Here is a 12,095-nt window from a genome sequence, read left to right as displayed (position 1 = left end):
GAGAATAGAATAGAAGAGAATAGAGAAGAGGAGAGAATAGAGAAGAGAATAGAGAAGAGGAGAGGAGAGGAGAGAATAGAAGAAAGAAGAGAGAAGAGAAGAGAAGAGAAGAAGAGAATAGAGAATAGAATATAGAATAGAATAGAGAAGAGAATAGAATAGAGAATAGAATAGAATAGAATAGAGAAGAGGAGAGAATAGAATAGAAGAGAATAGAGAAGAGGAGAGGAGAGAATAGAAGAAAGAAGAGAGAAGAGAATAGAAGAAGAGAAGAGAGAAGAGAATAGAGAATAGAATAGAATAGAGAAGAGAATAGAATAGAGAAGAGAATAGAATAGAGAATAGAATAGAATAGAGAAGAGGAGAGAATAGAATAGAAGAGAATAGAGAAGAGGAGAGAATAGAGAAGAGAATAGAGAAGAGGAGAGGAGAGGAGAGAAGAGAAGAAAGAAGAGAGAAGAGAAGAGAAGAAGAGAATAGAGAATAAAATAGAGAATAGAATAGAATAGAGAAGAGAAGAGAATAGAGAAGAGAATAGAGAATAGAATAGAGACTAGAATAGAGAAGAGAAGAGGAGAGAATAGAAGAAAGAAGAGAGAATAGAATAGAATAGAATAGGAGAAGAGAGAAGAGAAGAGAGAAGAGAAGAGAAGAGAAGAGAGAAGAGAAGAGAAGAGAGAATAGAATAGAATAGAATAGAATAACAAGATAGGATAGGATATAATAAAATTCTGAATAGAATAGAATAGAAAATAGAACAGAACAGAAACTTCATTATCTCTTTAAATGTACACTAATGATTACATTGCATTAAAATGAAATTTATTGCATTCAGCTGTTAAAAGAGAACCATTATGCATGTACATATATAACCACATATATTATATGACACCAAGAAACAACAGTCTATTTTGGATGCATACATGTATATGGCGAGAGAAATGAAACTTGCCCGGTTTTCCAAACTGATGGAGGGAACAAAGCTGTTACAGAATCTGGTAGCCCTGCTAGAAATACTTTGAAACCCCCTCCCAGAGGGGAGCAACAGAAACAGAGACCGTGAAGTGGGTGTGTGGGATCTCTAACAATGCTTGGAGCTCTAAGCACATAATGCTTAGTAAGCGGAATCCTGAGTGACAGGAAGAGAGCTTCCTATTATCTTCTCTGCTGCTCTCACCACTCTCTGTATGGACTTTCTATCTGAGGCTCTGTTGCCCCCAAACCAAACAGGGAGGAAATTTGTTAAAGAACACAAATCCAAGAAGCACAATCAAAATATAATACCCAGACACTCCAAGCTTAGCACCTTTGTCAGCTTTTGGCAACTGTGAGAGTAGATTTAAAACAGTGCTTCCCAACCTTAGTAATATTAACCTGTGCAAACTGCAACTCCCAGAATTCCAAGCCAGCTATGCTTAAAATTGCTGAAGTTGAGAAAAACTGGATCAAAGAATGGGGATAGAGCAGGACTCTACATTTGGCACAAACCAGAAAGGAGAAACATTGAATAGAAAGTACAGGTGTCCTCGACTTACGATGACAATTGAGCCCCCCCCAAAAAACTCTTGCTAAATGAAGCATTTGTTAAGTGAGTTTTGCCCCATTTTGCGAAATTTCGTGCCGTAGTTGTTAAGTGAATCACTGCAGTTGTTAAATTAGTAACACTGTTGTTAAATGAATCTGGCTTCCCCATTGACTTTGCTCGTCAGAAGGTCGCAAAAGGGGATCATGTGACCCCGGGACACTGAAACCGTCATAAATGTGAGTCACTTCCAAGCATCTGGATTTTTATCCTGTGACCACTGGGATATTGCAATAATAGTCATAAATGTGAAAAATGGTCATGTTTCTTTTTTCAGTGCCGTTGTAACTTTGAATGGTCACTAAATGAACTTTGGTAAGTCAAGGGTTACCTATAGTACTTGTAACTCCATAGATTCCTAACCAGATTTAGGTGTTGATCTGAAGGCTCTTAACTCTGTCTAGATTCTAGAATATAGGTAGGCTTAGTTCCTCCTGCAGTGTTACTATTTGTCTAATCCATTCAAGTGTGCATTCAAATGAAAGCATTGAGGTGAACTTGGCTAATCTGAGAAAGCGAGATCAGATCAGCCTGACTTAACCCTGGGATGGGGGACCACCAGGAGATCCTGGGGCATAGTCAAGTCTCGAAGGAAGGTTGGAGTTGTTCTTTCCCAACATATTTGCATTCAGAAGGAACAGTGGTGGGTAGAAGCAATCCTACAAAATGATTTTCTCTACTTTCTTGCCAGTTGTGATTAGAATAGAATAGAATAACAGAGCTGGAAGGGACCTTGGGGGTCTTCTAGTCCAACCCCCTGCTCAAGCAGGAGACCCAACACCACTTCAGACAAATGGCTATCCAACATCTTCTTAAAATCTTCCAGGGTTGGAGCATTCACAACTTCTGGAGACAAGTTGTCCCACTTATTAATTGTTCTAACTGTCAGGAAATTTCTTCCCTTCATTAGTTTCCACTTGGGGAACAGAATCACAGCTGGGCAGGAGGCGCAGGGGGGGGGAGAAAACGCAAAGAAACTGTCAACAGAGGCTTTGCTAACGTGGAAGAAGAGGAGGCAACTGAAAGAGGCCGGGTGCCATCTTCTGGCCACACAACCCCGCTTCACACCTGCCGTTCCAAAGGGAAAAAAACATGAAAAAAAAAGAGGATATAAAATATATTATGTAGGATGCGGTGGCTCAGTGGGTAAGACTCTGAGCTTGTTGATCAGAAAGGTCAGCGGTTGGAATCCCTAGTGGCTGCGTAACGGAGTGAGCTCCCGTGACTTGTCCCAGCTTCTGCCAACCCAGCAGTTGGAAAGCACATAAAAAATGAAAGTAGAAAAACAGGGACCACCTTTGGTGGGAAGGGAATAGCGTTCCATGTGCCTTCGGCGTTGAGTCATGCTGGCCACATGACCACTGAGACGTCTTTGGACAGCGCTGGCTCTTCGGCTTTAAAACGGAGATGAGCACCGCCCCCTAGAGTTGGGAACGACTAGCAAATGTGTGTGGGAACCTTTAGCTTTACCTAAAATTGTGTAAGCTGCTTTTTTCCTAGAAAAGAAGGGCTCCTAAAAGAAGGGAACTATAATTCCTTCCTTCCTCCCTTCCTCTCTCCCTCCGTTTGTGTGCTTACTTTTGCTTAGAAAAATAATAGGAAATATGCAAAAAACTATTTCTCATCTCTGACTTCACTTCCCCTCCTTTCTCCTTCCTTCGCTCCCTCCTTTTCTTTCTTTCTTTCTTTTTCTTTCTGATTGTATGTATGGACATTTTGTTTTTCTTAGAAAAAATAATAGGCATAAAACCTCTCCTTCCCATCTTCAACTCCCTTTTCTTTCTCCTTCCTCTTATCTCTTTGTCTCCTCCCTCCATCCTTCCTCTCCCCTTCCTTCCTTCTTTCCCCCCCCTCCCCGCCCCTCCTTTGTTTGCCTTATTAGCCTTGAAATAAATCAATAAATAATGCTGCAGGGTAGGATTCCTGCCCTGTGTGTGGATGGAAAGGTGTTGGGCTAGATCACATCTACCCAACCCTATTTGCAACTGGGCTGCCTTGCTCACAGCCTAACTTGTGTGAGTGATGGATGCTGGGGCTCACAGCTCCACAATGAAACTGTGCATGCGCGTGCACTTTGCTCCTGTCACAAAACCATCCCCTCTTCCCCCTCCCTCCTTGCTGCCAACTGGGAAAGGTTGGGAAACTTTTGGCTGGATGGCCTTCAAGAACTCTTCCCAGTTGAATATTCAAGGGTGGTGGGTGATCGCCCCCTAGTGGCCGATTCGCATATAAGCAACGGAAAAGCTGTGCCAACCTGTACAGGTAGTTCTCGACTTACCAGAGTTCGTTTAGGGACCATTCAAAGTTACAACAGTACGGGGTGAGTGGGCGGGGGAATGACTTAACAACCATTTTTCACACTTGCAATCCTCATGATCCTGTGAGCAAAATTCAGACTCTTGGTTCGTGTTTTTTGACGGTTGCAATGCCGTGTGTGTGTGTGTGTGTGTGTGTGTGTGTGTGTGTGTGAGAGAGAGAGAGAGAGAGAGGGAGAGACGTGATCCACTTTTGCGACCTTCTGAAAGGCAAAGAATTCTTTATTGGCCAAGTGTGGTTGGACACACAAGGGATTTGTTTTTGGTGCAGATGCTCTCAGTGTACATAAAAAGAAAAAAATACATTCGTCAGGAATGAAAGTCATTGGGGAAGCCAGATTCACTTAACCGCTGCGTTGCTACATGAACAACTGCCGTGATTCGCTTAACAACTGTGACAAGCAAGGTCGTAAAGTGTCTGGCTTAGCTGCAGAAATTTGGGGGCTCAATATTGGTCGTAAGTCGAGGACGACCTGTTATTCCCTTAAGGCGGGGAGGGGCGCAGAAGAGGGGGCGGGGCTTGCTTTCCCTCCCTCCCGTTCTCTCTCTCTCTCTCTCTCTCTCTCGCGCGCGCGCGCGCGCGTATGCGCCCCGCCTCCTCTCCTGCGGCTGGCGCGGCGCCGCCCAGGAACCGCCGCTGGGCCGCAAGCGCTCCCGCGCATGCGCACCTCCGCCCCCTTGCGCCGGCTGAGGCGGAGCTGAGGAGGCCGCGATTTCATCATGCGGAGGGCCGCGCCTGCCCCTCGGCCCGCCTGCCCGCCCTCGGCCGCGCCGCTCCATGCCGTGTCGCTTTAGTGTCTCGATCGGCCGCCTCCTTTTCCTCAGCAGCAGCAGCAGCGCCCGCCTTGTGGCCACCCTCCTGCCCCGCGCCTCGCTCCACGCGGCCCGCCCATTCTCCTCATCCTCCGCCGCCGCCGCAGCCTTCAGTACCCGGCCCCGATCTCGCCGCCCGACCCAGCCGGCTCTCGGCTCCGGCATCGTCTCCAGCATGGACGGACCCGCCGCAGAAGCGCTCCTGGCGCCGCTCAGGCAGGCGGTGCGGCAGCAGGTGAGGCCGCCTGGCGGTGAAAATCCTGACTACACCTGTGGAGGATGGGCGCGGAAGTCCCCGCCGATCTTGGGTGGGTGGGAACTCGGGAGAGATGGTCCTTTCCCTGATCTGAGGATCCCCTCCCTCCCCCACTCCGATCACTTCCGGGGGGGAGGGGCAGGGGTGATCGGGGATGTACTTCAACCCCTCCCCCCCTCAGGGGTCTCAGGAGGAAAGTCTATGTAAATCCTTGAGGCGGCATTCCCTCCCCCCCCTTATGTAAAGGGGCTCCTCCCATCGAGATGTGGCGAGCTACAGCTCCCATCTGCGTTGGCTGGGGAAGATGGGAGTTGGAGTCAGGCATGTGTCCCTGGGAGGCCATATGCTAAGGAAAGAGTTTGGGAGGAAATAAGGTTCCGAATCAAGGAAACTCCATAAGTTGTGGGTCCTCCAACTGGAGGTTTTCAAGAAGAGACTGGACAACCATTTGTCTGGAATGGGGTGAAGTCTCCTGCTTGGGCGGGAGGTTGGACTAGATGATCTTCAAGGTCCCGTCCAACTTGTTAAACTTAAAAAAAAACATTCTGCCCTTGCTTAAAACAAAATAAACAAATCTGCATGATTGGGGGAGGGAGCTGGATCTTAAGGCTTTTAGGGAGAACCCACCCCCTCCTTAAATAATTACCATTTTATTTCTTGAAGTGGGCCAATTGGTAACGCTTTCCCCCTCCCCACTCCCCTCCTTCCATTAAATCCGATTGACCTGCCCTGATGAAGCGGGATAGTTGCTAGAAATAAATCTTTCTTATCTTTGTTAGCACTGTTTTCCCTCCCCCCCCCCCTTTGCTTGCCCTTCCTTGGGCCATGATTATCCTGTGGTTCCTCAGCTTCTGCAGTGCCATTTGAGGTCCTCTCACCTCCCCAGGGTCAGCCAGGGTCACTTCCGAAGAGAAAATCCGATGGCTTTCATTGAAAAAAGGCTGACTTGGCTGGTTCCAACAAAACTGCTCCCTTTCGGTGCTCCTGGGTATATAATCGTGAATTGGCTTCTTGGGCTTGGAAGATAATGTTGATAATGTGCTTCTATCTTCTCTGTAACTGATCTCCCTGTGTGACCTTTGCTCAGTCTCTAAGTTTGACCTCAGAAATCTACCCCCAGAATTGTACGTGTCTTGACGTTTTGGTGCATTTCATCCATTTTCCTGACGTAGCCTTTTTTTTTCTTTGGGAGAGAAATGGCCTTTTCCAATTGTTAGGATAATATTTCCTTTCCTTGGATCTGCTTTTTATATCTTAACGTAGCCTCTCAGGCAGTAATTGCTACTCTTATAAAGGCTGGGCTTGTTTAACTGCCAAGTGTGACACCTAAGCAAAGGGTACTATGCAGGTAGCCCTTGTTTTATGACTTTAATTGGGACAGGAATTCCAGTCAGACTTGGTCATTAGGTGAGTCATGTCATTAGACCTGATTTTTTTTACATGGTTGTTAAATGGATCACACGGTCTTTGGGTGAATACGCTTTCCCAAATGATTTTGCTTGTCAGACTGGGAATGTCACTAATTTTAATCAGTAACCGCAAGATGCTGTAATAACCGTCGTAAATGTAAGCAGGTTGCCAAGTGCCAGAATTGCAATTGCATGACTGTAGAGAGAGGTGTAAGGGTCATAAGTCATGTTTTCCAAGGCTATTGTAAATTTGAACGTCACAAGTTCAGAACTAGAGACTGTAGATTTATTTATTTAAGATTTACACTTAGTTAAATGGATAGTTCTGTTCCTGTAGAATTCCCCATGTGCCTCTTATTTTTTGCTTAGCTAATCAGAGGGGAAAATGCATCAGTGTCTTTTAGGGAACAGGATTGGTAGCATCTTAATTGGAATAAGCTTTGTCTTTTTCTGAATCATCATGTACCTCCCAAAAACTGATTGAGCTACAAGAAGTGCTTGGAGAAAAAAAAAAAAAACCCGAGCTGGGATCAGAGCTTGGAAGCACTACGAAGAATGAGCAGAATGGGCTTAACCCTTGAATGTCTATGAATTTTTCATAGAAACACTCTGCTTTTTTCCTGTGGAGTTAAGGCAATTTTACTTTAAAAAAATCAGGTTGATCCAGGATGGAATTGGAGAATCACCATGTGATATAACATTGCCAAGAGAGGCTCCTTGGTCTGTCAAATGAAGCCCTCAATTTACAACAGTTCGTTTAGTGACTGTTTTTCATTGTTATGACCTTTGCAGCATCCCCATGATCATGTGATTAAAATTCAAATGCTTGGCGACTGGTTCATATTTGCGACTTTTGCTGTCTCCCAGGGCCATGTGATTCCATTTCATGGCCTTCTGATGAGCAAACGGGGAAGCCAGATTCACTTAACTTATCAACTGCAGTGATTCACTTAACAACCATGACAAGAAAAGTCATAAAATGTTTAATTTAACAACAGAAATTTTGGGCTCAATTATGGTCATAAGTCGAGGAGTATCTGTAGTGAATTTTCAGTCTTTGTTCTAGAGCAGTGTTATCTACCTTGGCAACTTTCAGATGGGTGGACTTCAACTCCCAGAATTCCCCATGCTAGCTGGAAAATTCTAGGAGTTGAAAGTTCACCCATCTGAAAGTTGCCAAAGTTGAGAAGAACTGCTGTAAAGTCAGCCTTCTCGTTTCAGTGGGGCAGGAAGTAGAGCTCTTTTGAATCCACCCAGGAAGATCTCCTTGATCAGAGATCAGTGTGGTTGGGATGGGTTAATGTTTTCCTGGTACAATGGTGCCTGATGAAATGAGAAACTGTTTAAAGGGCGGAACCTTCTGCTTATTATACATAGAACAAAGCTGCACTAAAATTTGCCACATCAATATGCGGGGCTCTCAAAAAAGGAGTGCCCCATGACCCTCCCCCCCTTCCACTTTTCACCCAGTTCTTTTTTCTCTGCTGCTTGAAGAGATCTTAGAATCTCTGGTCCCTTCAAAAGGCATATGCTTTACCCAGGATTTCCTTTCTATTTTGCTTTCACTCTTATTAAGAGCACTGCAGATTTACAGTGTTGATTCCTGCAATAGCCACGCTTGTCTTTCCTTTTCCTTCAATCAACACACCGTCTCTTTAAAAAAAACACTTTCAGTTCCCTCCCTCCTGCCACGTTTGCCTGCAAAGGCAGCATTCTTTTAAAAATAGAGGCAGTTCTTGAGAATTGGCAGACTTCTTTCTTTCCTGCTTGCATTGTTAGGTTTGTGGTTTGTCATATTTAGAGTTACCCTCTTGTGGAGAGATCCAGGCCATAGAATTGCCAAGAGTCTGATATAACTGAATGGATAATATCATCAATCAATCAATTAATCAGAACAGTACTGGAAGGGACCTCAGAGGTGTTCTAGTCCAACCTCTAGTCCAAATTTCTGTTGTTAAGCAAAATACTTGTTAAGTGACGCCTTTCTTTGTTAAATGAATCTCTGCAGTTGATAAGTTAGTAACCCGGTTGTTAAGTGAATTTGGTTTCCCCATTGACTTTGCTTGTCAGAAAGTTGCAAAAGGAGAATCATGTGGCCCTGGGACACAGCACCCATCATACATATGAACCAAGCGTGAGAATTCTGAACACATGATGATAAGGATGCTGCAATGGTCGTGACTATGAAAAACGGTCATAAGTCACGTTTTCAGTGCTCTTGTAACTATGATTGTTCTGAAGTTCAAGGCAAGGTCTTGGGTTTGATTTGTAAAATGAAATCACCTTCATGATTTGCTCTTTATTCTATTTCACATCTATCAGAAAGTTAGAAAGTTATTTCTTAATTTTTTTGCTGCCTGTCGTGCTGCATTTATTTATTTTGGTCTCTGTGCACTTTCTCCCCCACACCAAGTTTATATGATTATTCTGTGTTTCAGCAGTCAGTCACAGATCCTTGAATTATGTTTTCTGTCCCGTGCAAGAGATTGAACTTGATGCCCGCAAGAGGTGAACTCTAAGGTTCCATGGCCTAAACCTCATCTCTGAACGATTGTTTTATTTTCCCAGGGAGAGTTTGTTCGAAAGTTGAAGGATGACAAGGCTCCTCAGATGGATGTGGACAAAGCTGTGGCTGAGCTCAAAGCTCGGAAGAGAATCCTAGAAGCCAAGGTGAGTCTTCAAACTTCCTGTTTCATTTTATCCAGAGTAAATGGCTTATTTCACCCGGAAAATCAGAGTTTCGTATCAGCAGGATAAAATAGGCAACAAGATTCTACACTTCTCCTCAGTTCCTTAGCAAAGCCACACACACACACACAAAATCCTCATTTTTAATTAAATACAGTTACACTAAAATCCCGATCATTTTAATCATGGCGGTTGCAAATAAGACAGCTCGTATAGTTGGGTTGAGATTGGCTGATAACTGCATATAAAAACTAATGTCCAGGTTTTCAGAGTGGAAGATAATTACACGAGAAACAAAATTTTCTGAGCTTCCGTCTGGCCTTTGTGCTCAACTTGTAATTTAGGATTGCAGCAGCCATTGGTGCTTCCTGACTTCATCAGATAATACCACTTTGGCTGGTATTCTATCTGTTTCTGCTTGTTTGGAATAGGTTTCCTATGCTCCTTTTCGGAAAATACCAGGTAGTCCTCGACTTACGATCACAATTGAGCCCAACATTTCTATTGCTGCGAGACATTTGTTAAGTGAATTTTTCCCCATTTAATGACCTTTCTTGCCACGCTTGTTAAGTGAATCACTGCAATCATGAATTTAGTAACACAGTTGTTAAGTGAATCTTGGCTTCCCCCTTGACTTTACTTCTCAGAAGGTCGCTAAAAGGCATCACATGACCCTGGGACACTGCAACCTTCATAAATATGAGTTAGTTGCCAAGCATCTGGACTTTGATCACATGACCATGGGGATGCTGCAAAAGTCGTAAGGATGTCTGTTAAGAATGTTCAGGAAATGGGTTTTCTCCACCATGATGCCCATCTTATGGAACACCCTCAAACATCCCCCCTCCCCCCCAAAAAGATTTTAGCTCTATCCCTGTTGATTTTCTGGGCATCCCTCATTTGATATGTTGCAAATTATCCACGTATGTAAAGTATAATTGTACATCGTGGGTGTGCATGGCCTCTGTGTGTTTTATTTTTAGGAGCTGGCTCTGCAGCCTAAGGATGACATTGTGGACAGGCTTAAAATGGAAGATGCCTTGAAACGAAGATTTTTCTACGACCAAGCATTTTCTATTTATGGAGGTACTGTATCTCTCCACAGCATGATGACATTCTTCCTTGTAATTAGCTGTCAGTTTTATAACATATGTGTCATTTATTTTTTTAAAAAAAATACTTAATATGTTTATAAATGAAAGTATTTAATTAGCAATAGTTATTCTAATGTTCTCAGTCCAGCTCAAAGCAAGGGAAAATATTAGATACAGTTTTTTTTAAAAAAAACTTTGTTTTATATTACTTATTTTGTTGTTTGACACTGCCTTACATCACTGTATGTGAGTTGGGCAGCTGTATAAATTGGTTTAATAAATAAACTCAAGGGAAAAATTAACCTTGAAATAATGAAACCATGCATTAAAGCTGGACTGCTGGACTCACCTGAAAGAGTGATTTCTTTCTCCCACGAAGAGAGGTAGAGGCATGTAGGAACAGAATGTTTTTCTTTTCCCTCACAGACAAAATGATGGAGGTAATATAAACCCTTAATGTTATAATTTCATAGGAACAATAGAAGAAGTTCAGTTTTCTGTAACCTGTAGCTTGAACTAAGCACAGACCTCTCTGTATAAAGGCTAGGTATAAGTTTTGTGTTCTGACAATCTGATTTGACTCCCTAGTATTCCAAAAGGTGGTTACCTCCCTCAGTCCCATCTACTACTCCTCCTTCTCTGCCTCCTTCTCCTCTTCCTTTTCTCTCCTTCTGCCTCTTTCCTCTTCTACATCCTCCCTCCCTCCCTCTCTCCCTCCGCCTTGTCTTCTCTCTCTCATCTAGTCCTCCTCTTCTGCCTCATTCCCCTCTTCCTCTTCTCCTTCCTCTTCTATCCCTTCCCTCCCTCAGATTGAACAGAAGATACTATTTACAGTATTTGAGGATTTGTGTTTACCTGTTCTGTGTCTTGCAGGAGTGAGTGGCCTGTATGACTTTGGTCCTGTGGGCTGCGCTTTGAAGAACAACATAATACAAGCCTGGAGGCAGCACTTCATCCAGGAAGAGCAGATTTTTGAGATAGATTGCACCATGCTGACGCCTGAAGCTGTTCTGAAGTAAGCACAGACCTTCTCTGCGTAAAAGCTAGCTTTCCAAATCCTCAATCTCTTTAAACATTTTTTAAAATTTTCTCTTACTGCAACTTTTTACAAACCCAGTTCTCCTCCTCAGAGAATAATTATCTCTCTATTACAAAATGTGATCTGTCTGGCCTAAAGTTAAATCGTGTGATTGCATCTGGAATATTATATATCTTTCTGGTTGCCACAACAACAAAGGCATGAAGTGGAACTAAAGATGGGTCCAAGGTAGCTAACTCAGATGATCCAGAGGCTGAGGCAGCTTCCCTAGGAGGAAAAATTGCAATATTTGAGCCTTGTAATTTGGAAAGGAGGCAGACAAGAAGGGACATGATTTAAGTGCGCAAAATTAAGCATATTAGGGATCAAGTGGAAAAGGAGAAGCTATCTTCTTCTTCCAAAAACTATTGCAATCAGAAGTGACCCAGTGAAATCGGATGCTGGCAGAATCCGGACAGACCAAAGGAAATACAACGATAATTCAGCTTTAGAATTCACTACTGTGCCATGCGTTGGTAATGACCAGTTTAATTGGCTTTTAAAAAAGGATTGAATCAATTGATGGAAGACCTGGAGACGAGGACTGTTATTAGCCTTTGAAGCCCCTCTGCTTGTGGACTTTGGGAGCAGTTGTGAGAGCAGACTGCTGAACTGGATGAGCAGCAGGGCAATAATAATAACAATAGCACTTAGCTTTAAATCCCCCTCTAAACAGTTTACAGAATCAGCCTATTCTCCCCAACAATCTGGGTCCTTTTTGATAGATTTTTCTCCAGAAATAGTTTCATTAAGTTGATAACTTTTATTTCATGCTTGGTTCCGCATCAAATTATATGGGTTCCTGTGATCAGATCTTTCTAAGGATCATTATAATCCTTTATAGCATTCTATGGGTGTTT

At 43.4% G+C, this 12,095-nt stretch overlaps 1 protein-coding gene across 1 annotated transcript in view; it reads left to right on the top strand.

The window, feature by feature from the left end:
- Positions 1–4,574: 4,574 nt before the first annotated feature.
- GARS1 (glycyl-tRNA synthetase 1) overlaps positions 4,575–12,095 on the top strand; it is a 28,177-nt gene continuing 20,656 nt past the window's right edge. The window contains exons 1-4 of the mRNA XM_081970205.1: positions 4,575–4,945; positions 8,944–9,045; positions 10,047–10,149; positions 11,031–11,172. Of these exons, the coding sequence (XP_081826331.1) occupies positions 4,676–4,945; positions 8,944–9,045; positions 10,047–10,149; positions 11,031–11,172 (617 nt within the window). The 5' untranslated portion in view covers positions 4,575–4,675. The remainder of the gene's footprint in view (positions 4,946–8,943; positions 9,046–10,046; positions 10,150–11,030; positions 11,173–12,095) is intronic.

The sequence above is a fragment of the Natrix helvetica genome, assembly GCF_964273705.1.
Source record: "Natrix helvetica genome assembly, chromosome: Z".
Taxonomy (NCBI): Eukaryota; Metazoa; Chordata; class Lepidosauria; order Squamata; family Natricidae; genus Natrix; species Natrix helvetica.
The sequence above is the reverse complement of the archived record's forward strand: the minus strand, read 5'-3'. Positions and strand labels throughout refer to the sequence as shown.